Source organism: Capra hircus, chromosome 6 (genome assembly GCF_001704415.2).
Source record: "Capra hircus breed San Clemente chromosome 6, ASM170441v1, whole genome shotgun sequence".
Classification (NCBI taxonomy): Eukaryota; Metazoa; Chordata; class Mammalia; order Artiodactyla; family Bovidae; genus Capra; species Capra hircus.
Window position 1 is genome coordinate 17,580,403 of NC_030813.1, and position 25,438 is coordinate 17,605,840.

The following is a 25,438-nucleotide window of genomic DNA, read 5'->3' on the forward strand; positions in this document are numbered from 1 at the left end:
CTAAAGAAAACTGAGTAGTAAATCTGAATAAGAAGGAACTATAAGATATAGGTCATTTTGTAGTAGTCTTTTCATTGTTGCATTAGTAATTTAACTTTAAACATGTTTGAGAAAAATAACTTCACTATAGTCTTCTGGTCTGTTTGACATTCTTGGGCTATTTGTCAGTATATTTGTGCTGTGCTGTGCTCAGTCATGTCTGACTCTTTGCAACCCCATGGACTGTAGCCTGCTAGGCTCCTCTATCTGTGGAATTTTCCAGGCAAGAATTCTGGAATAAGTTGCTATTTCCTTCTCCAGGGGATCTTCCTGACCCAGGGATTGGACCTGTGTCTCCTGCATTGGCAAGTGGATTCTTTACCGCTGCGGCACCTATACCCCTTGTCAGTATTTCTTTGAAATAAAACTACAACTCGGGATGAGCCATCCTTGCAAGACATGTTTTACATGATGCATATGCTCGTGTGATGCATCTGAGACTTGCTTCATAATAAATCAGTACAGAATGAGGCTGGTCGGAAGTGGGATAGTGTAGATGAAGCAAGATTTGACCTTAACTTCTGTATGAGTTTCAAAATGTCCGTAACTTTTTTATGCTTGGAAGTGTCGCTTCCCATTTCCGTATCAGATATTTCAGGAACACATACAAATATATTATTTTTACTTATTAGGCCTCTTGGGATGAATCTGGGTGTTTGGAAAAGAGGGAAGAGTTGTTTAATTTTCTAAGCAATTAACCAATTGCCCTTCCCAGGTTGCGCCAGTGGTAATGAATCCACCTGACAATGCAGGAAACGCAGAGATGCATGTTTGACCCCCTGGAGAAGGAAACAGCAACCCAGCCCGGCACTCTTGCCTGGAAAATTCCATGGACAGAGGAGCCTGGCAAGCTACAGTCCACGGGGTCACAAAGAGTGGACATGACTGAGCAGGCACACAGCAACAACCAATTGCCCAGCACTGGTTTTTAAAATATTTTGTTCTTTCATACTGTGACGCCAGAGGAGACTCTTGAAGAGTCCCTTGGATAGCAAAGAGATCAAACCAGTGAATCCTAAAGAAAATCAACCCTGATATTCATTGAAAGGACTGACGCTGAACCTCCAATACTTTGGCCACCTGATGCAAAGAGCTGGCTCATTGGAAAAGACCCTGATACTAGGAAGGATTGAGGGCAGGAAGAGAAGGGGGCAACAAAGGATGAGATGGTTGGATGGCATCATCGATGCAATGGGCATGAATCTGAGCAAACTCCAGGAGATGGTGACTCCAGGAGACATGCTGCAGTCCATGAAGTTGCAAAGAGTTGGACACGACTGAGTGACTGAACAACCGCATGCTGCTACTTTTATACACAAGAGGATATGCTATTTTGTTTCATTGATTCGTCTGAATATTCTGGCTTTAGTACAAAACTGTTTCGTGATTCATTACTTTAAAAGTAGTATCCAGGGACTTCCCGGTGGTCCAGTGGCTAAGCCCCCACACTTCCAATGCAGTGGTTGCAGATTTCATCCTTGGTCAGGAAATTAGGATTCCGCATGCTGCACTATGCAGCCAAAATAAAAAGACAATGAAAAAAAGAAAAAGAAAAAAAGGTAGTATCCACCAAGAAATAAATCCTTGTGTATAAGGTCAAACAATTTTGGACAAAAGTATCAAGATCATTAGTTGGGGAAGACAGCCTTTTCAACAAATAGTGTTGGGAAAATTGTTATCCGCATGCACAAAAGTTAGACGCTTACCTTATACCAAATGCAAAAATCAATTCAAAATGGATCCAAGACCTACACATAAAAGCTAAAACTATAAAACTCTTAGAAGAAAACAGGGGAAAAGCCTCATGACGTTGGATTTGGCAATGATTTCTTGGATATGACACTGAAGACACAGGCAACTAAAGAAAAAATAGACTGACTGGACTTCATCAAAATTGAAAACTTTCGCATCAATGGTTCTCTGGCCAGAGGTGGAAGAGATGATGGAAACTGAGGACTTTAATAAACAGGGTAACTGTAAATAACGAGGAGGTCTCTGGAGGAAATAAACTGGGTGATAGGAAGTATTTTATCCATGTATGGTTTTATAACAAAAACACCATAGACTTGAGATTCTTACAAATTTTATTTCGTATGGTTCTGGAGGCTGTTGTTTAGTCGCTAAGTCGTGTCTGACTCTTTGGTGACACTGTGGCCCACCAGGGTCCTTGGTCCCTGGGATTTCCCAGGCAAGAATGCTGGAGTGGGTTGCTGTTTCCGTCGCTAGGGGATCTTCTGACCCAGGGATCAAGCCTGCATCTCCTACATTGATAGGCAGATTCCTTACCACTGAGCCACGAGGGAAGCCATTCTGGAGGCCAGAAGTCCAGACTCAAGGCCTCTGCAGATTTGCTGTCCGCTAAGAGCCTGCTTCCTGGTTCATGGATGGCTGTCTCTGCATTGCGTTCTCATGTGACAGAAGGGACCAGGCAGTTCTCGGGCTCTTATAAGGACCCTAATCATTCATGAGAGCTCCACTCTCGTGACATAATCACCTCCCAAAGATTCTACTTCCAAATACCATCACACGGGGGGTCAGATTTCAACTACTGAATTCTTGGCAAGGGACACAAACATTCAGTCTATAGCAAAGATTTCTTGGGAAAGGCCACTTTACATTAGACTTTAGTGGAAGCTGTGCCTGAGGAGGTGACCTCTGAGCTATAACCAGTAGGAGAAAGACTGGGCCATGGAAAAAGGCTGGCAGTGGGCTCATCTAGAGGAAAAATCCATAGGGTGGGGTATTTTAAAAACTCGTCTTCCTGAGCTAAAAAGTGGAACTGAGACAAGCCCTTGATACTTTGCCACCATGGGCTTGTACAGATTCATCCATCCTTCAACTCATGCTGGATTTTGATGTGGGAAATAATAAACGTGGGCTTTAAGACAGCCCTGAGAGTAACTGTGTAAAAGAGAGCATATTTTAAAAGAATTATCCTCCTGCTTGGAGATCATGCTTATATGCGGCCATCTCTCTCTTTCTGGAGGTCTGTTCCCTCTTCCACTTCCTAACTTGACATCTGGTAAAAGAGAATTTTGCTTAGCAACTCAAAAACCCCAAAACCCAGAAGTGACACTAACTCAGTTAAAATTAAAAGTTTAATAAAAACATCAAAAATTATGTTCATGATGAGGACTAAAAGTAGGTATCAGGCAGACTTATAAAACAAAGTACTATTTTTTTTACACTTCAAGTAAATCATAAAGTACAAAATCGTAAAACATCAACACATGGGAGGAAAGCACTAACAGTCTTTGCAGTGATTTGCCATTAACAGATGTTTTTAAAGTGCTACAGTTTAAGGCATTATGTTTTAAAGTTTAATAAACATCTTATTTCAACATACTCTCACAGAATAATTTTTTTCTCAAATTAGCTGCAAACTGTTTAGGGAATACTGAAAATGTATTTATAAATCGAGGAGTAATAAAATTGCTAATGCAAAGTTAATAGTGCAATTCCAAAGCATATGCAATTCCAAACGAGGAGCAAACTGCCCTGCTCACTATGCAGGGTAATCCACACCATCCATCCAAGATCTGCATGACAAACTCTCCACTCACTCACAGTGCCTAGGCGTTTCATTCATTAGGTTTTCTATTTTAATTAACAAAAAATGCTCAAGGCACCTAAAGATTGGCCTGTATTTCGTTTATCCATGTTGAAAATGCAGAGAGAGAGGCTGCTATGGGACCTAGTGGAGGAAGTACCAAGAAGTGGCACAGGAAGAACTCTCCTGTTATAAACTGGTAGGTGTGAAACAAACAGCGGTACTTCTTATTAATAACTACAGGAAGTCCTTAGCTTTTCTAAGCTTGAGCTTCATCAGCTACAAAATATCATCCTGTGACTGGACAGTCTGTAAGAATTACATAAGTATCCAACGGAAGCATAAAGTATGGTGCCAGGATGAGGAAGGCTCAAAAAGGACAGCTGCTCACGTTATATCACGATTCCTTCTATATACGGAGAATACTGGGAGAATAAAGGAAAGGCCTGGCCACTTCTGGAGCACATTCTCTGTGGACAGGTCTGGTCTCCATTGTCTAGGACTGCTCAGACACTGATCATCCTGGCTTTGTGGCAGCAAACCCCCATGATTGTGATAACTGAAAACACACCCCCATATTTCCAAACACCTCCTGAAAGAGGGTGTTGCCTTTTTCAAGAACTGCTCTTTCAGAAGAAGCTTATTTATTAAGAAACAATTTAGTTATCTTAATAAGCAAAAGAATGCCTTCCTGTCTTTGCGAGTCTTCAAGGATGAGATACGTTAGGCCTACTGGCAGGAAGGAAGAACAGGAAAGGAACGTTCAGTACAGCTCGAATCCTTCCCTTATAAATCCCAGTATCAAAATTCCTGAGCTCACTCTTCAGGGCTCAAGTTACAAGCTAGAGCTACATCCTTGTGGGTAAAGACAGCAGAAAGGAATCCTGCCATGAAGCCACTTCTTCATCCAGGCTTACTCTTCATGTAGTTGAAATAGAAGGCAGACATATACACTCAGACCATATCCATTCCTCAACATACTCAACAAGGGTTCTCTTCATCCTATGTCTACAAAGAGTAAAAACTAAAATCGTAAAAGGGTAATGATACCAAGTCCCCTAAAACGGACATAAGCTCTGTTCCAAGATAAGTTCTAGTTCATTGTCTCTCAAGCCCACATCCTTCTCTGATGAAGTATTAAAGTCTGAACACCACTTTCATGTTGCCATGGGTCTTAAACAGGTAGGTCTTCCTTCTCCCGGATTCATTCTCCAGAACTTAACAGCATCTTAGTGATGTCAGAAAAGATATGAGGCATTTGACCACCGTTCACGCCGAGATGAGTGTCTGCAGTAGCTCAGTGGTAGAGTCTGCCTGCAATGCAGGAGCCGCAGGAGACCCAGGTTTGATCCATGGGTCTGGAAGATCCCCTGGAGAAGGGAATGGTGACCCATTCCAGTATTCTCGTCTGGAGAATCGCATGGACACAGGAGCCTGGCGGGCAGTCCATAGGATCACAGAGTCGGAGACAACCGAAGTGGCTTAGCACGCACACACGCATGCCAAGATATAAGGCAGGTTTTGTGACCACTACCTTCCATGTGGAAAGACTGAGGCACTGAGAGATGAGATGAAATGCCCACTGGTGGAGCCCACTGGGCATAAAAATCCGTATTGCCTTCTTCCCCATCCACTACTTTGGTCGCAATCCCCCAAGTCACATGCATTATAGAAATGGCTGAAGTTTCCTGCAGAGGAACCACCCCCCTCAAAAGGAAAAGTCCCACATGTTCAACCCTCTTTCCAATCTCCCTCTGATCTGAGCCCAGCCTAGATTTTCCAGCCTAGAGTTGCCAGATCCACTGTCAATTACAGAAGGAAGAATCTGTTTAGAAGGATGTGTATTTGCATTTTCTGCACCATCTTTTCATGGAGATGTTCTTTATCTCTTTGAAATGATTATATTAAATGGATGTGGGGCTAAAGTTAGGCCATATTTCCCAGTCAGGATTGGTTTTGAGTCCTTAGGCAAAACAAACGTGAAACTCTGCATCAGGCTCACGAACATCAGGAACAGCTCCATCTTTGCCAGCTGCTCTCCCATACACACTCGCTTCCCTAAAAATAAGACCAGAAAAAAGGGATTACAAGACCACCCCTTTTCCTACCTCAAAAGGGATACATTTATACGAAAACTCTAAATTGAGTGTTTTAAAGGCAGACACAGAGAGGTTTGAAATAAAATTGCCACATATACCCCAGGGTTTCCCACAGTCTATCAGAATTTTTACCAAGTTCACATTTTAGCTAACTCCTACTCCCAAAAATCTATGCTCATCCTAGACAGAAACTGGAGACGGACCCAACAAGGAGGGCTACCTCGTCTCCTCCATACCTACTTTTCACTTTCCCTGCTCTTACCTGGAAGATTGAAGAGCAGAGACATCACTTGAGAATCTCTGGAGCATTCCTTTTCTATAGAAAGAAGCCTCCCTGCCCTCATCTAGGAACCTAAGAGTAACTGCTGAGATCAGAGATCCCACCCTCTCACCCATCGTTCAGGCAGGTTGAAAGCTGCTCTTAACTCTAATAGGTCTCTGGGACTTAAGCAATCACCTGGACAACTCAAAAAGGAAGATTTCTAGTCACATTTAATGATTTAAAATCAACTGCTTTCGTTTTTTTAAATATGAAATGAACACAGTGGAAATGCATTATCTAAATTATTTCTCTCATATATTGGCTTGTCAAGAAAGACACATTTTTAAAACAATATCATGAAATAATAAAAGATTCTTCTGGTTCTACTTCTTTCTTAATTATACCATTAAGAAAATAAAAGTTTAACTGACCTATCCCGAAAGGAATAAACGTTTCCTTTTTAATAAGTTGTCCTTGATCATCCAGAAATCGATCAGGGTAGAAATCATTTGGTTTCTCCCAGATGGCTGGGTCTCTGTGTACTGACCATAGGTTGGGTAATATTATTGTGCCTTTAGGAATGGTATACCCTTGGAGCACTGAAACAGAACAAAACCACAGAATCATTCAACATGCTTTTACTAATAGCTCTCAGTAAACATCACTTTGAAAAAAAAAAAAAGAGCTAGTTATGTATCTAGGTTCTTAACCTGCTGAGAGTAAACTTTCAGGTCCTTTGAGGGCACGGAAAAGACCTTATTAACTGTTATCATCTCCACATGATCCCTGCTGCTGCTGCTGCTACTAAGTTGCTTCAGTCGTGTCCGACTCTGTGCGACCCCATAGACGGCAGCCCACCAGGCTCCGCCATCCCTGGGATTCTCCAGGCAAGAACACTGGAATGGGCTGCCATTTCCTTCTCCAATGCATGAAAGTGAAAAGTGAAAGTGAAGTCGCTTAGTCGTGTCTGACTCTTTGTGGACCCCATGGACTGCAGCCTACCAGGCTCCTCCGTCCATGAGATTTTCTAGGCAAGAGTACTGGACTGGGGTGCCATTGCCTTCTCCGCCACATGATCCCTGGACCCAGCCTAAGACAGAGCACAGGAGCTGCTCTGATGCATATTGAGTTAATAAATTCAATCAAACCATTAAAAATTATAATTAACAGAAACATTAAAATAGAAATCATGTGGCATGTCAAGTAAACTGTCCCCCAAAATTATAAATTCCTCCCTGGTGGCTCAGTGGTAAAGAAGCCACCTGCCAATGCACGAGACACAGGTTCGATCCCTGGGTCGGGAAAATCCCCTGAAAGAGGGCATGGCAACCCACTCCTGTATTCTTGACTGGAGAATCCCATGGACAGAGGAGCCTGGCAGCCACGCTCCATGGGATCACAAAGAGTCGGACATTACAACTAAACTCAGATGGTAAAGAATCTGCCTGCAATGTAGGACACCTGTGTTTGATCCCTGGGTCGGGAATATCCCCTGGAGAAGGGGACAGTTACCCACTCCATTCTTGTCTGAAGAATTCCATGGACAGAGGAGCCTGGCAGGCTACAGTCCACGGGGTCGCAAAGAGTCGGACAGGACTGAGCAACTTTCACTTCACTTCAGACAACAGTAATTCTTATATATAATTTACAGCTCACAGAGTCTTTTATGTTCACACAACAATGCAATGAAGAAGGTAAACCGAAGGGATATAACAGGACGTCAGCACTGGCTCTTACCAGCTGACAAGATCATATGTACTTTAAACAATGCCCCAAAGATGCCACACATACTTCGTATCTAATTTCCACCAAACTGTTGAGTGATCCAATGTCATTTATAAGTGATTGCCTCCTACAATTGTCTTGTAAGTAGATGTAAGCCCATTTCATCACAGGCTGTCTCCAGAGGACAGCTCCTGGCTATGAAGGACATTTACAGTCTGAGTGCCGGTATGTCACTGTAGGTGAGAGGCTGAAACATGTGCCCTCAGAATCAGATGGGCTCTTCTAATTCTTCACCATTTGTGCTTCAGTTGCAGAACTGTTAAAAACGATGCAGGGTAATTCCCAGTTGAACTCCTTAATTCCAAATTTAGGCTAGCTCTTCGGACCTCCAAGAACAGGAGGACTGAGCGGGACCTTTGTTAATTATTGTTATCTGCCAATACAGCCACCTTAAAGGGCTAGCAGAATTTGCCTGACCAGTGTACATGAGCATGCTTTGAAGGCTAGAGAGCCATTTACCAGACAGGCAGTGCTGGAACACCAGCCAGCACAGCAAACAGGGACAGTGAGGCTGAAGCATCCCCTGGACACTTGACTTTCCATGACCATGCCGACCCCCCGCTGCACCCTCACCTCAGGTCCTCCGGGTGAAGGGGCTGGGTTCCCCTCAAGGGCATTCCAAGGAGGAAGGCTCTGGACTTGCCTGTTCTCTCTGAGGTCATGTGAGGGATGGAGAGCGGCACCACGGTGCTCAGCCTCTGCACCTCCATGATGGTGGCTTCTGTGTAGGGCATCCGCGCCTTGTCAGTGAGGGAGGGGGCGCGGTCAGCACCAACGACCCTTGCAATTTCTTCATGAACCTTTTCTATACCAAAAAAAAAAAAAAAAAAAAAAAAAGGAAAGCAGAATCCAAAGGATAAGCCAGGAGAGACCGCCCTCCCATGCTCACTTCCCATCACCACACCCGCACAGCTGGGAAGTCAGCAGTAGAAGCTGACTTAGCCTCCGTGAAGTGAAGCACCGGTCAGGTATCCCAGTAGAGGCAGCTGGTCCCAGGGACTCTGTACCAGCCTGGGACTCCTAACGGAGCATGGCAGAGCAGACAGAGGGGCCAAGGGGAAGGGGCACTGGATTCAGGACCAGTCTGAATCACTCTCTTGTATCAACTTTGAACTGGCTCTCTAAGCTTTTACCTGTGACGACGTGTGACAGCTCAACACGACCCCCAGTGACCTCACCTCTTGGTGGTCACATCTTTGTGCCGTCCCCTCCCACTTTATACCAAACTGGTCTCTGGGACCGACAGAATAGGCAGAAGTGACGGTATGACCCTTCTGAGCTTGGGCAGTTGACCACCATGGCCTTTGTCTGGACCACCCGCTCTTGGGTCATTCACTCTGGGAGAAGCTGGCAGCCAAGTCAAGGTCTGAAGGGCAAGGCCCGCCAGCAGTCATGTGGGTGAACCATCTTGCTAGAGGGTCCTAGTCAAGTCTACAGGTATTTGTTGCCCCGGCCAACATCTTGATTATAATTTCATAAGAAATCCTATGCAGAACATCCAGATTAAGCTGTTCCAAATTCCTGATCCTCAGAAATTATATGACATAATGAACGGTTGTTCTTTTAAGATGCTAAATTTTGGGATAATTTGCTACTCATCAATAGTTAATGAACGCAGGTAGGCAAAATCCCATCTACAGTAGGCAGACAATGGTCCCCCAAGATGTCCATAATCCCTTAGAACCTGTGAATATGCTATCTTATATGGTAAAGGGACTTTGATTAAATGAAGGACCTTGAGCTGGGGAGATTATGCTGGATTTTCTCGGTGTGCCCAGACTAATTACATGGGTTTTAAAATTGGAGAACTTTTCCCAGTTGAGTTTAGAGTCAGAGGGAGATGTGACTACGAAAAAATGGCCGGAGAGATACAAGATTGCTGACTTCAAAATGGGAGCAAGGGGGCCACCAGCCAAGGAAGCTGGAAATGGCAAGGAGATGGATTCTCCTCCAGAGTATCCAGCAAGGCACGCAGCCCTGCCAATGTCTTGATTTTAGCTCACTGAGACAGTGTCAGACTTCTAATGTACAGAACTCTAAGACAACAAATTTGTGTTAAGTCACTAAGTGTGTGGTTATTTGTTGTAGGAGGAATGGAAAATGAATATACTTCTTCCCCCTGTCCTTTCACTGACATTCACTACCTACTGGTATTGATGTGGTGGAACTAGCTCTGTGACCTTGTGAAAATCACAGAACTCTGGGCCTCTGGTCTCATTTTCAAGAAAGATGGATGGGTTCAGATGATTATGATACGCTTCAACTCTAAAAGAGTCCTCTCTAAAGTTCTTTCTTCACCCTAGATTTCACACAGAATCAGACCTGTAGAGATTTAATGCAGATGCATTCAAGCTGTGACCTTAGTGCCACTGTCTAGAATCTTGGAGTTTCACTGTTAACACCTTACCAATTCCCTATGAGATGCAAGCATTTCCATTTTGTTTTCCAGCCTGAAGACGTTGCTTATTGATAGGAGCCACAGGATCACCAAGGTTGTTGATCCTGATTTAAATATCCTGGTTTTGCCATGAATAAAGGAAACATCTGTTTATTACCTTGAATGCTGGGGTGCAGTGACATATACAGGAGGCACCAAAGCAAAGAGTTCGTTGTGGTATCAGTGCCAGCAATGAAGAGATCGCCAATGATATAAAATAAGTAATCTTCATCAAAACCACTACTGCTATTATTTTTCTTCTCCTCCTCCACATGGAGAAGATACATGTCGATGAAGTCCTGAGGGTTTTCTACATCCAAAGACTCTCGATGGTCTTTGATGATTTTTTTAAGGAAAATGGTTAAATCCTTTTCAATCTGTCTTAATTCCTTAAATGGTCCAAAAGGAAGGTAATAGAGCCAGGAGCATATGTTGACCAGGAGGAGCTGGGTGTTCAGACAAATTTCTAATGCTCGTGACATAAAATTAAGCATTTTCTTAAATTCACTATTGGTGTAATCGAAGCGCCGACCAAAGCACAAAGAGCAAATGATGTTAGAGACGGCGTTGTTGACGACGGGGAAAGGGTCGAAAGGGGCTTCTCCGTGCTTTTGCATTTCCTCTTTCACATATTTGAACTCCTCAATAATCTTGGGCTCCAAGCTAAGCTTTCCCAAGCCAAAATGTCGAAGAGTTGAATGAGAGAACTTTCTCTGTTGTTTCCAGACTGGACCATAACGTGCAAATACAATCCCTGCAAAAGGAAACCAAGGAAAGAAGGTGAGACAGCAAAGCTTGATTTAATACTGATGAGGACCAACGATGAAGTGGACTTGTATTTCTCAAGTCACTTGTGCAAAGCTCATATATATATAGATAAGGACCACCAGCCAAGAAGAACAACTGGCAAATTTTAGTTATCCAGATAGTGTATGTTTCTAATAACAAAAATCATATCTAATTTCATTAGAAAACTTTGCTAAAAAGCTTATTATAACAACTCTGGGTGAAATAAGAGAAAACAAGACTCAATTTCTAGAGTTACATAAATTTCAAAATCTTATTTTCTTAAAGTGAACCCAGACTTAGAAAATATCTCAAGCTAGGTACACCCATATTCTAAACATTATGAACAGAAGAAGAAGCACAGTAACAGAGTGCACAGGAGGGCAGGGACAATATCTGAGTCTGCTGCTGCTGCTAAGCCACTTCAGTCGTGTCCGACTCTGTGCGACCCCATAGACGGCAGCCCACCAGGCTCCCCCGTCCCTGGGATTCTCCAGGCAAGAACACCGGAGTGGGTTGCCATTTCCTTCTCCAATGCATCAAAGTGAAAAGTGAAAGTGAAGTCACTCAGTCGTGTCCGACCCTCAACGACCCAATGGACTGCAGCCCACCAGGCTCCTCTGTCCATGGGATTTTCCAGGCAAGAGTACTGGAGTGGGCTGTCATTGTCTTCTCCGAGTTTGCTCATCATTAAAATCCAAACTTCTGACACAGTGCTACATACAGAGGAGGAGCTTGTTAAATATTAGCTGAATAAATCAGTGACCCAACTGAATTAGAACAGTGCTCATCAAAGCTTGGATCAAAGAACTGGCAAGTAATCTAAAATGTCTGTTGTTGCAAACAGCCCTAACTTAAAAGCATCTGAACTCTAGGACATTCACAACCACATCTTATTTGATTCTCACTTATGTCATACATCTTTCACCATCCTCTCAGATGTTGTATCAAACTGTTCTCAAATATTCCTTGCTTCCTGTCACTTATTTCACCCTCCTCTTTTCCACGGTGTGGTTTATTGTTTCAGCCAGTTCTCCTCCTTCCTTCCCATTTTTCATCTACTTCATTCCTGCTACCTTCAAGGACATGCTTCATTCACTTAACAAATATTTCTGAATGCCTACTATGTACCAGACACTGGGATGCTGTGAATACAGCTGAGAATGAAATAAAGACCTCTCTCAGTGGTTAAGCCTGTCTATGTAAAACGATTCTCAATAAAAAAGCAGCCATATGGTCAAATGTTCTGAACGATTTATCAGGTTCATTTTCCTGCCTGGAATCTTCCACACATCTGCTCAAATATGATATTCCTTCTAGGCCTCTTGTTTAGGTGTTTTATGACTTCCATTTGTCATCATCTACAAAATTTGGGGCGGGGGTGGGGCTTCCCGGGTGGCGCTAGTGGTAAAGAACCCGCCTGCCACTGCAGGAGACATAATGAGACATGGGTTTGATCCCTGGGTCGGGAAGATCCCCTGCAGGAGGGCATGGCAACCCACTCCAATATTCTTGGCTGGAGAATCTCATGGACAGAGGGGCCTGCTGCGCTACAGTCCATGGGGTCAGAAAGAACTGAACACAAATGAAGTGTTGTAGCACAGAGTAGAAATTTTTTGGACCCTCCTGTGTTGAACCCATTTCCCTGGAATCTATGTCTTTTTCTTCTTTCACTACTGTATTTTGTTGAAGCCTATCCTCTAGTAGTTTCCTGGGAAAGGATCCATCAGAGACAAATTTCTAAAGATTTTCAGCAAATGTATTAACTGTACCTGTCCCCCTCCATCAGAATTTTGAAAAGACTGCTAACAGTACATTGATGGAGAAGACCCCAAAAGTGTGCCTACCAGAAGTATATTAACGATCTCATCAAATAGTTGCCATCACTTGGCAGTTATCAACATTTTATTTTTGCCAATCATAGGGCTGAAATGTATCTCATCTGATTTTTATTTGCATGTCCCTGATTGTTACAGTGAGTTGGAACAGCTTCTCATATGGCTATTGCCCAAGTTTCCTATTCTGTGATTTGTACTTATAAACTGTGCAATTTTCTTCTTATATATTCTACATGCAAAGCAGATATTGTCTTCCATCACGTGAACTGCTTTTTTCATGTTTTCATGCTACTACTTGATAAACAAGTTTTAAATATGAAGGTAGTTCCATTTACCAATCTTTTCTTGGTGGTTTATTCTGTGTATCTTATTTTAAAAATCTTTTCCTACCACAGGTTCATAAATACAACTGTTTTCGTGTAAAATTAAGACATTTTGCTTTTTGACATTTAAGTCTCTATAGCCTACCTGGAGTTTATACTTATGCTAGGTATTCCTACTTGTTGTGAAGAAGGAATCCACTTTACCCCCTATTTTGATAATCTGTTATTCAAGCAGCATTAATGGAACAGCTTCTCCTTTCCCCTGCTGATCTACACCACTTCCTCTGTCACACATTTGCTGTATACAGGCAGCTCCACTTACAGGTTTTCTAGTCTGTTTTACTGTATATTGTTGCTGTTGTTTAGCTGCTAAGTTGTGTCCAACTCTTTGGGACCCCATGGACTGTGGCCTGCTGGGCTTCTCTGTCCATGGGATTCCCCAGGCAAGAATACTGCAGTGTACTGCCATTTCCTTCTCTAGGGGATCTTCCCAACCCAGTGATCAAACCCACATTTCCTGCATGCAGGATTCTTTTAACACTGAGCCACCAGGTAAGCCCACTAATTTTCAGACCTTTATCCTAATAAAGGATAGTGAAGGCTCTAAAAGGGTTTCCCAGGTGGCTCAGTGTAAAGAATCTACATGTCAATGCAGGAGACACCCCTGGGTTGGGAAGATCCCCTGGAGAGGGGAATGGCTACCCACTCCAGTATTCTTGCCTGGAGAATCCCATGGACAGAGGAGCCTTGGGCTACAGTCCACGGTGTTGCAAGGAGTCCGACACTATTGAGAGACTAACACTTTCACTTTTCAAGGCTCTACAGTTGCCTTTGAGATCCACCTTAGCTGCAGTCCACAAGTATTGTTTGCATGTCTCTTCAATGCATTTGAAGTATAAAGTTCTTCATCTGTTATGATTCTCTTTTGCCACCTAGGTTAACTGGCTTATGCTGATTTTTTACATCGATGAGGCTAGCTTTTTAGTCTAGAATGTGATCAATTCTAATTAACCTCCAAATAAAGTAGGGAAGAATTTTTATATAAGCAATTATTAGGTATAAGGTCCTCTTTTTTTGAAATCAAAAAAAAACTTTTAATTTCATATTGGAGTATAGCCAATTAACAATGTTGTGATAATTTTAGGTGAACAGCCAAAGGGACTCAGCCATACATATACATGTATCCAATACAACTGAAATTTAGCATTGTAAAATTGTCATTTTGAAACTAAAGAAGAAACGGAAAAGAGAGTGATTTTTGCATATTGTTACATGACCTTATTAAATCTTTTTTTCACATGAAGGACCAGAGCACTAAAAACGGATCCACTACGGGTGATAAATACACTGAGCCTGCCACTGTAAAGTCCTTTCCAGCAAAGAAAGCCAGATAACTGTTAGACTCAAATCTTCTTTATCCTTACCAAATTTTTATCCGCCTGATCTCTCAACTATTCAAATACTTATGTTAAAATATTTTGCTCTAACGGTACTTGTCAATTTCTTTTTGCAATTATGTTTTTGTTATGTGTATATATGTATATATATATTTTAAGAAAATATATAATTAAAATACACAAAAATTTTATATATCTCTGTATCTATGTTGTATATGCCAGACAACATTGTCAGCTACATTCAAATTTAGAAATATTTTATCTTCCTGGTTAAAAAAAAGGGTTCCTTTTATCACCATGTAATGCCTTCCTTATTCTTGGTTTCTTTGGTTTGGGGGCTGTGCTGGGTCTTCGTTGCTGCGCTCCGGCTGTCTCTAGTTGCGGCAAGTGGGGGCTACTCTGCAGTTGCAGTGCACAGGCTCCTCATTGTGGCAGATTTTCATCTTGCATGGCACAAGGTGATATCCCTCTGCCCTCACTCCCCTCCCTACTTCAAATCACTGGCTGACCAAGAGATCACTAAAATCCAAAGTTCTTCAAGAGCATCTATTTTCTATTTTCTGCCGGGAGGGTGGTGGTGATAAGGAACTGGTCTAACTGTAGTTTATGCGCACTTCTAGCAAGTGCTGTTTCCAGCTCTCTGGCGCGTCCCTATCTCCTGTGATCACTGGTACTTCGGATTCCTTAGGAAGAACTGTACCACACTCCATTAGTACCTCCCCCTGCGGAAACTTAAGGGCAGTCACCCACCACTCTTTGAAGTCATCTGCCGATCCTGTCTCCATTCTTTGTCTTCAGGTGTTGTGGTACAGGGTTATAGGTACATTTCATCATGGATGGGGTAGGTGCGTCTGTGCAAAGTCCCTCTGGTGTAGTGTGTGATTTTCAAGACAAAGAAGGAATAAAACTTCATGAACTACTCCTGAAACTAGACTCTCTTGTTTACTAAAGCCCCATAAACTATTTTCTAGGGAACCACAGCTTAGTCACACTTCCTGTCTTTTTTTTTTTTTTTTCCTCCACACTTCCTGTCTTTAACCATGCCTAAACCTTTCGCTGCAGTCAGCATTCAGAGGCTGAGCTACTGGGCTCCCTTCTCTTTCCTTGGAAAGCTATGGCCTCTCATTCTAACTTCAGGATTTTATCCTAATGTTAACTACCATCTAATTTAAGATGTCACGTATGACATCTCTGGTCTGTCCTATTTCTCAAGAGATTTTATTCTTTTGTTAGGTCCTCAGTCTGTATCACCTACTTATCATCTTTCAAACTCTCACCTTTCAACTCATCTTTAAACCCATACATTTGGATTTTAGAAACATTTTATCTAGCAAAATGCCCTCTATTAGTTTTTCCAATATTTATTTAAAGTCCCCTATGTGTCAGCTACTAAGGGCATATGGATTTAAAAAACATAGTCACTGTTCTCAAGATGCTTTGTTTTTTTGAGGAACTGGATAAATCAACAACTCTAATACACTGTTTTATGCTGGACTCTACTGAGGTTGCATAGCATATTGAATGTTGTTGCACTAAAGTTGCATAATTGGTATGTATGGTATTGAATGTTGCATTGTTGGACTGTACAGGATTGAATGCTGTATGTTGGACTATACTGAATGTTCCATTGTTGGGATACATTGTATTCAATGTTGTATTTTGGAGGTTATTGAGGTTTCAATGTAGACAGAGGAAAGAGCATCCTGTCAGCTGAGTGAAAGCACTGGCATCTGAGTGATACTTCATTTGTAAATAAGGATGTATATGAAGGCACATTTTAGAAAAATGAAGAACTTGGGGGAAGTTAAAATGGGGCTGGATTATCTTCAGGGAAAAATTTAGGTTTAGATAAGGCAGGGAAAAGGAGGGAACTCTCTCAAGAGAGGCTGGTACTTGGGCGTTGGGTATTGACAACAACTTGACAGGTATGAGGACTTGCCCAGTAGCTCAAATGGTAAAGAATCTGCCTCAAATGCAGGAGACCTGGGTTTGATCCCTGGGTCAGGAGAATCCCCTGGAGCAGGAAATGGCAATCCACTCCAGTATTCTTACCTGGAGAATTCCAGGGATAGAGGAGCCTGGCAGGCTACAGTCCGTGGGGTTGCAAAAGTTGGACACGACTGAGTGACTAACACTTTCACTTTGACAGATATGAAGTGCAAGATCTAAGAGGTGTCCAAGGAGACAGTGTCTGAGAATGCCAGGGATGAGAGGCATGGACAGAATTAATGGCATCAGGGTTTCAAACCTTGTAAATACCATGGTTGGGAAGTCTTAGAGTCTTAGAGTGTTTGGAAGAGGTTCAGGCACATCTTCCAATTGTTGACACCTCCTTTTTTTTTTTTTTTTTACATCGGTGGCTCAGAGGTTAAAGCATCTGCCTGCAGTGAGGGAGACCTGGGTTTGATCCCTGGGTCAGGAATATCCCCTGGAGAAGGAAATGGCAACCCACTCCAGTATTCTTGCCTGGGAAATCCCATGGACAGAGGAGCCTGGTGGCCTACAGTCCACAGGATCACAAAGAGTTGGACACGACTGAGCGACTTCACACTATTCTTATGTATACAATGGTTGTCTACAAAGACTTCATCTCAAGGGGGATAGAAAAACACTGAAAAATAAAAACGATCGCAAAGCGAAATCAGGACTCTGGTTTGGAAATGACAAAACATACCCTCAATCTAGTTTGGCAAAAAGGCCAAGTAGGCTGTGGATGGAATCAAAAAGCAGAAAGAGCTGGGTGTCACCACATCAGAGAGGACTCAATGTCACAGAACTCCTTCTCTCCGCACCCACTTTCACTTCTTTCTGCCTGCCTTTCTTCTTTCTTACTGTGAACCAGCTTCTCCAAGAATCAGGAGCTACCCTGAGATGCCCATTCTCCCATTTTCACTGCTAGCCAGAAAAGCCCTTCCAAAACCCTCTATTCTCTAGTTATAACCTGAAAAATGCCAGAGAAGGTCTCAAGTGTTCATTAGTTTTGCCTTGAGGTTTTCAAACTATGCCATTCTGGTAAGTATAGTACTTCTTGGGTAGACTTGGCTCTGACTTAAAAAACTTTTTTAATTTGAAGTAGAGTTGATTTACAATATTATATTAATTTCAGGTATACAAAATTAGTTTCAGGTATACTAGATGATTCTGTATTTTTAAGTTATACTCCATTTAACATTATTATAAATATTGGTTATATTCCTGTGATGTACAACATACCCTTGTAGCTTATTTATTTCATACCTAGTAGTTTGTACCTCTTAACCTGACTTTGTAGCTTTATTAACTATTCCTGCTCAGGAACAGAATCAGATGGATCAATAGGTTTGATGGGCATAGCTAATGTAGAACATCTTTATGGCCTACCTAGCTGACTATAGTTTTTATGCTTAAAAACAACATCAACTTGTCTAAGCGCAATCATTTGAAAAACTCAAATAAATAACTTTCCTACATGCTAGAACTCGTTGACAATGTGTTAAGTGAACAATTTCCAGCACATGACTGTTCATGAAACATTCCTTCTCTGCTAGTCTCACCAACTTTAGTAGCAAAATTCTTTAAAAGCAATTTCTTGTAAGAAACATTTAATAACCCTATTGGTCTCCAGTTCCTAATAGCACCTTCTCTTATAGCCTACACATCCTCCTTCTGGACAATGTCACATTTTATAATGTTGCCATTGGAAACGACACTGAAGGGAGTGAGGAGGGAGTGAGGAATGTCTGGGCACTCCTCAAATCTTGCTGAGTCTCTCAGCCTTTCACTCCTGTGGCCAATCTCCTCCAAGCTGACCATGCCATCCACTTCCAGATCTATGAAGTCAACCCAGAACTCATCTGCTCCTTTGTCCCTTGATGGGCATCTTGAGATAAATTTACCTTCTCCCGTTTTATTCACCTTTGAAACAATTCCATTAAAAGATTCCTTGACTATCTACATTTTCCTGTGCAGATGGCCTATTGTTTATTCCAAGTAAAATCCATAAGCATTTCCCTTGTTACATATGGTTCTTGCTTTACCTTCTCCTGTCAATCACCTTCACTAGCAACATAAATTTCTTCCAGCACATTTGCCCAACATACATCCACCAGAACACCAGAGCAGCATCGCCTCAGAAGTCCTAGCTGTGTCTTGGGGGAATTAATACTTTTAGGTCAGACACTGAAGCAGCAAATTATCCTGGGCACCCAAGACTTTCCCCATAAGGAGGGATCTAATAACAAGCTGTGATCCAGCTAATACTTAAAAACTGCCTTGTTATATATAACAACTACCTTATATATGTAATAATAACCACCTTATCATATATAACTACCTTATGTATAATAATAAATGCTTTACAATATATTTATGTGTAATAACTGCCTTATTATATTACATATAATAATAACTTCCTTATTATATCTAATAAAGCAGTTTTTAAGTATTAGTTGGATCACAGCTTGTTATTAGATCCCTCCTTATTTAGGAAAGTCTTGAGAGCCCGGGATACTTTGGTGCTTCACTTAAGGTATTAATTCCTCCAGGAGGCAGAGCCTATTGTATGGAGGAAGTCAGAAGGAGAAAGACAAACATTGTATATTAATGCATGTGTATGGCATCTGGAAAGAGAGTGCTGACGAGCCTGCCTGCAGAACAGCAGCAGAGTACAGACACAGAGGACCGGCTTGTGGACACAGTGAGAGTGGGGGAGGGGGAGGGGGAAGGGGGACGCATGGAGAGAGCACACGGAAACACACACGCCACCATCTGCCAAACAGAGCTGGTGGGGATTTGCTGCTGACACACGGAGCTCAGCCCAGGGCTCTGCGACAGTCTAGAGGGGTGGGACGAGGGGGCAGATGGGGGGGAGCTTTAAGGGGGAGAGGACACATGTATACCTGCAACTGATTCACGCTGATGTATGGCAGAAACCAGCACAGTATTCTAAAGCAATTATCTTCCAATTAAAAAAGAACTACCTTATTATGGATGATTGACCAAACTATACAGCCACCAAGAAGGACCTCAAAGAAGAAAATCCAATTCTTACCTTTAAAAAATCAGGAGGAAAAGACAGGCACGCAACAAAAGTGACAATACAATGTGGTAAGCACAACAATAGGTGCTTGGGTGCATGCAGTCATTCATTTCTTGACTACCTAGTCTGTGCCAATTAGTGGGGGTACAGTGGTTGAGATGACCTAAGTCTTTACCCTCACAGAGGTCACATTCTGGAGGAAGGCGGGGTTGGTAATAGGCTAAATGCTTTCAAAATGTTTAATGAATGAGTTTAGTGAAATATGAATGAGATTAAGTTATGATATTGGATAGTGTGTAAACTAGAAGTGAAAGGTGACATTTGACCTAAGAGATGATAGTCAGCCAAGTAGAAAGTTATTCCAGGCCCAAGGATAACAAAACCCAGTAGCCAGAGGCAGTCACCAACTTGCCAGGAATCAGCTTAGTGTGTCCAGAGCAGACACTGTACTTGTAATGTACAAGCAAAGAGAGAATAGAAAAAGGTAAACTCCAAAAGGCAGACAGACGCCAGATCCTTTAGGGCATATAGGTCAAGAACAGGGTCAGAAGCAATTGGTTTCAGTGGCAGAGTGACATGATTGGTTCTGATTTGTGGTGTTTTTTTTTAAGAGATCCCTTTGATTGCTGTATATATGAATGATCGGAGCAGAAGCAAGCAGGCTGGTTAAGAGGTTTCTGCAGTAAGAGATGAGAACTGATTGTAGCTTGGATAAGCTGGAGATGGGGAAAAGTGGATGCATACAGCACGTGGATGTATCTGCAGTAGGAACTGACAAGACTTGCTGACTGACTGGAAGGGAATGGGATGAGAGTTTAAATGAAAACAGCGGTATCACAGAGAAAAGAGTAGTGCACCCCTCCCTGGGAGGGTAGAGAAATATGTCATAGAACATGTCCTCAGAGAGGAGACACTGAAGCAGGTATGAGAAAACAGCACACAAGTACTGGCGAGGATGTGGAGAACCTGGAGTGTGGGTCACTGCCGGTAGGAATGTGGGTCATCGCCGGTAGGAACGGAAAATGGTGCAGCTGCTATGGAAAATGGTATGGCAGTTACTCAAAAATTAAACACAGAGTTACCTATGATCAAGCACTTCTGGATTTACACCCAAAAGAACTGATAGCAGCACTCTGAGCGGTTATTTGTAGATACACAGCAGCATTTTTCGCAAGTCTAAAGACAGAAGTACCCAATAGTCCACCAAGGGGGAATGGATAAACAAAGTGCACTGCAAACGTTAAATTGAACAGCAGTCACTCTTAAAAGGGAAGAAAATTCTCACACATGCCACTAGATGGATGAACCTTAAAACATTGTATGAGGTGAAATATATCAGTCACAAAAGGATAAATACTGCATGATTCCACTTAAATAAATTACCTAGGATGGAAAATAGAATGGTGGTTGCCAGAGGTTAGAGACTTCAATGTTCACTGGGTGTTTAGTGTTTGTTTAATGGGTATAAAGTTCCAGTTTTGAAAGATGAAGAGAGTTCTGGAGATAGCGGTGATGGTTTCACAATGTTATTGACTTAATGCCGCTGAACTGTATGCTTAAAAATGATTAAGATGGTAAATTTTATGCTATCTGTACTTCACCACACTAAAAAAAAAAAAAAAAAAAAAAAGAGAGAGAGAGAAGAAAAGCAGGCAGAAGTTCTCCAGGTGGCCATGAGATCAGAAGAGAATTCCAGGGAGAAGCAGCAGCCTGTGTGAAGGCGTGGAGAAGGTGAGGTATGGACCACGATGTGTGTAATTTTCAGTAATACCAAAATTAATATTTTAAACATTAAAATATTAAGATCATCTTTACTATTCATTTAAAATCCTGATGCAAAAAATCTGGCTTAATCCGGGTGTAAAAAGCCTGGATCTCTTTATGCCACATTCCAAGAAGGGGAAGCAGTAGTTCATTTACTTAACAGTTACTGACTCCTACTTCCAGGTGGCACAATGGTGAAGTATCTGCCCGCCAGTGCAGGAGATGCAAGAGACAAGGTGTTCAACCCCTGGGTCAGGAGATTCTCTGGAGAAGGGAATGGCAACCCACTCCAGTATCCTTATCTGAAATATTCCATGGACAGAGGAGCCTGGTGGACTATACAGTCCATGGGGTCGCAGAGTCAGACACGACTGAGCGCGCACACACTACACTACCACTCCAGTTCGTGCTAGGAAGGACAAGGAATTACTCTGTCCTCCTAGATGTCAGTCTAGTGGTGAAGACAAAACTTTGAGCCCAAGGTTATAAAATTCTGAAGCCTCGGTACTGATTACTGCAGCGAAGGAAAAGTACTTGTGCAATTAAACAGGTTCCAACAAGGGAGCCTAACTTACCCGGAGCAGAAGTGAGGGAAAAAAAAAAAAACCAATAAAACTCCCTGCAGGAAAGACATTGAAATTAACACCTGAGTTAAGGACAGGATTGGCACAGATGGAAAAATAGTCTGGGACCCGTGCCGGCCAATACAACAGAGGGAACACTGATAAACAAAGGGCAACTCTGATATCCGACTGCAGCAGATAAGATGTTTACTAACCCTTAAAACTGCCCAACTTAGACTTCCATAAGCAGGAATCACAGAGGCTCTGAACCTGATGTATTAGGCTTGTCAATTGGCTCCTATCTTATCGGAAAATAATCACATTAAATTCTTGCACTCAGAAGGCCAACGGTGTAAATATCCCTCTCTCTTTTTAACCAGGCCAAAGTTTCTCGTCAGGAACACAGCCTGAAGAGTGAGGCCCTGTTCTGGGAAGGAGTGATAGGCTCCTGGGGCAGATGGAGCCTATCCCAGCTGGACCGACAGAATCCAGGAGTGGGAGGCGCGCCTCCCTCCACCTCCGGCTGCAGGTGTGAGGCGGGCCGGGTGCGCGGCCGCAGGGGCACAGAACCCACACACAGCCTCTGCGCACCTGCAGCCCCAGCCGCACGTTCACACGGCCCGTGACCCCCGAGGCGCAGCCCAGCTCACCCTTCCCCTTGGTCATGATGGAGGTGAGCGGCACCCGCGGGCGGTCGCTGAAGACCTCGGCCTGCTGCACCAGCGCCTCCCGCACGCTGTGGAAGTCGTTGAGGACCACCACCAGGTAGTGGCCGATGAAGAAGCTAAAGATGTTGCCGTACACACGGCCCAGGTCGCTCAGGAGCAACTGCACGCCCTGGCCCGAGGCATTCATTCCTCCGTTTCTCGCCCGGCGATACGGCCAGCTCTTCCTTCGGAGAAAAGGCGGCAGCAGCACGAAGCCGAAGTTGCCCACCACGGGCCAGGGCGCGGGCCCGGGGGGGATGCCCCTCTCCGGGAGCCGCGACAGCCAGCTCCAGCCCAGCAGCGCGGCGAGGACGAGCAGCAGCAGCGCGCCGCCCGTGGGGTCCAGCCGCAGCAGCCCCGGGGGCGCGTGCAGGAGGCGCAGAGGCCAGGGCGCGTCCTCGGTGGGGGGCGGGGGAAGCCCGGGGGAGGCCATGGCCTGTGTGCCGGTGCCCGCAGTCCCGGGCTCTTGCCGCAGACCCCACGAGAGTCTCCCAGACACTGGTGCCGGGCCCCAGGGCCAACTCCCCTTGCCGCCTAGGGGCGGGGAGAAGACGCGGATGCCACTCCGGATTGGCTGCGCCCACCGTCTCCGCCTGTCCCTCCAATCAGCGTCGCCCGAGCGGAAACGGGGACGCGCTCGCAACCGCGCTGTAGAGGTCTGCGGACCCGGCTGGGCTCGCGTCCTGATAGTTGGTTGCTTAAGCCGGGTCGCGCCCCTTCGCTGGGTCGGACTTGGCAGTGACCTACCCCTAAGAAAAAGATGCTCGCGCATATTTACGCTCTGATTGGTTATCAGACTTCCTGTGTCCATTGTCAGTTGCGTGCTTAAACCGTGCCAGGTCAATAGGCCGTTCATATGACTCAGCCTAAACATTAGCACTTTAACCCTGAGCTGGGAGAGAGGTCCTCGCCCCGTCTCCTGGAGCAAAAGGACAGGATTGCTGCTTTATCTAAGGCGGGATTCGGAGGAAGAAATGACTCTTTCCTCCGCCCAGAAACAGCAGGGTGATGGAAATGCAATGTGTAGAATTTGTAGATGTAGGTGACCAACGCTTCGGAAAGGATGGGGTGGGTAATAGTCGTGAGAGGCTGGGGGAGGGGGGGCGGATGATGGAGTAAAGCGCGTAGAACTTGCGGTTCAGTTCAGTTCAGTTCAGTCGCTCAGTCGTGTCCGACTCTTTGCGACCCCATGAACCGCAGCACACCAGGCCTCCCTGTCCATCACCAGCTCCCGGAGTGCACTAGAAGGTGGGAATATCTCTTTTGTGCGGAAAGTGAAAGCTCAGCGTGCGTTTCAGCGCGAGACCTAATCCAGAAATTTGCTTGGCGGGTTTAATTAGCTAACAATATAAAAAGCAAATTGGGCGAGGAGGGGTGACAGTATCGTTCTAGGTATGATAACAAACCAGAGATGCTGAGGTTGGCATATTAAGAATTGAGTAATGCTTTCCAAGTCTGTCTTTAATTTTCCATAATTATGGCTCCTCCTTTTTCTCTGACATTACACAAGATATAATTGCCTTGTTTTCCCAAGTAAGTCTCTTACTTCTGTGATGCAGATAGGAAGTATTATGGCTGAATTGTGTTCACCTGAAATTCATGTATTGAAGTCCTAAGCCCGAGTACCTCAGAATGTGACTGTATTTGGAGACAGGGCCTTTAAAGAGGTAGAGTAAAATGAGGTCATATAAGTGGGCCCTAACCCAGTATGACTGCTATCTGTTTAAGAAGAAGAGATTAGGACAGCAACAGACACAGAGGGAAGACCATGTGAAAACACAGGAGGATGATGGCCATCTACAAGACAGGGAGGAAGGACTCAGAAGAGATCAGCCCTACCAACACCTTGATTCTTAGATTTCTAGCCTCCAGAAACTGAGGAAGTAAGTCTGTAGTACTGTGTTATGGCAGCCCTTGCAAACAAATTCAGAAAGGGAGACCTTGTTCATAATACATACTATGGATAAATTATTTAAACATGAAACATATAGCTCATCCAGTGCTTCTTAAGGATGAATTTTCCCAAATGATATTCAGGCCTTTCTTGCCAGAAAAGGGAATACTTTCTGCTTCATCCATCCTACTTTAAATAGAGGAATAATATAATAATCAGCAGCAGTAAAAGAAAGGAATACCAAAAGATCTTTGGGGTGGGGAGAGAGGGGAAGGAAGAGGAGAGGAGTATTAAGGGAAACATTTTTAAATGGAATCCCCAAAGATCATTTAAACCACTCACCTTCCCACTGGAATCCTTCTTGCTGGATTTCAGCCAGAATTGTTGGCAACAGTATATCCAAAATATTTAAGTACTATTATTTTGTTATCAAGAGTGGTGTTAAATCTTTAAAAGAGAGGTATTAAATTACTCTATTTGTAAAACTACAATTGTCCAGCTGGCTTGTAATTCCCTGGGAGGTAAATGCTGCACAGGATACTCATCCAGAGTCAGTGAGCATGAACAGAGAGAGCTTACGGCTTAAGAAGAGTTTGCAAAATGCTAATGAAAGGAAAAGTTGAAATACTAATTGTATTATTTAGTTGCACAACTCTACTAGCCATTTAAAAATTAATTCCTTCATTTCCTTTAAGTTCCCATGATTTGCTTCATATATACTCCTTCATACATACTTCCACATATAGTATATAGGTATTTCTGTGCATGTTCTCTGAGCATCCATTTGCCCTACAGGAAACTGGGTTAACCAATGTGCCTACATCAAGTGTAAGGATTACATGAAGTAATGAGCACAATGTCTAGCATTTAGTTTAGGCTCAATGAGTACAAGCTGTAATGGTAATAATTATCTCTGGGTCCTGACTCTACAGGTTGGTGGTATTGCCTTCCTTTTTCACCTCTTGCAACTTTACCTG

The 25,438-nt window shown here is 43.4% G+C and overlaps 1 protein-coding gene across 1 annotated transcript; it reads right to left on the bottom strand.

Annotated features, from left to right (window-relative positions):
- On the bottom strand, positions 3,118-23,638 carry LOC102172133 (cytochrome P450 2U1). Its single transcript, XM_018049233.1, has 5 exons — positions 22,511-23,638; positions 10,291-10,926; positions 8,379-8,540; positions 6,382-6,549; positions 3,118-5,647 (listed from the first exon to the last, which is right to left on the bottom strand). The coding sequence occupies exons 1-5, from the start codon at positions 23,439-23,441 to the stop codon at positions 5,472-5,474; spliced, it is 2,073 nt and encodes a 690-aa protein (XP_017904722.1). The 5' UTR covers positions 23,442-23,638; the 3' UTR covers positions 3,118-5,471.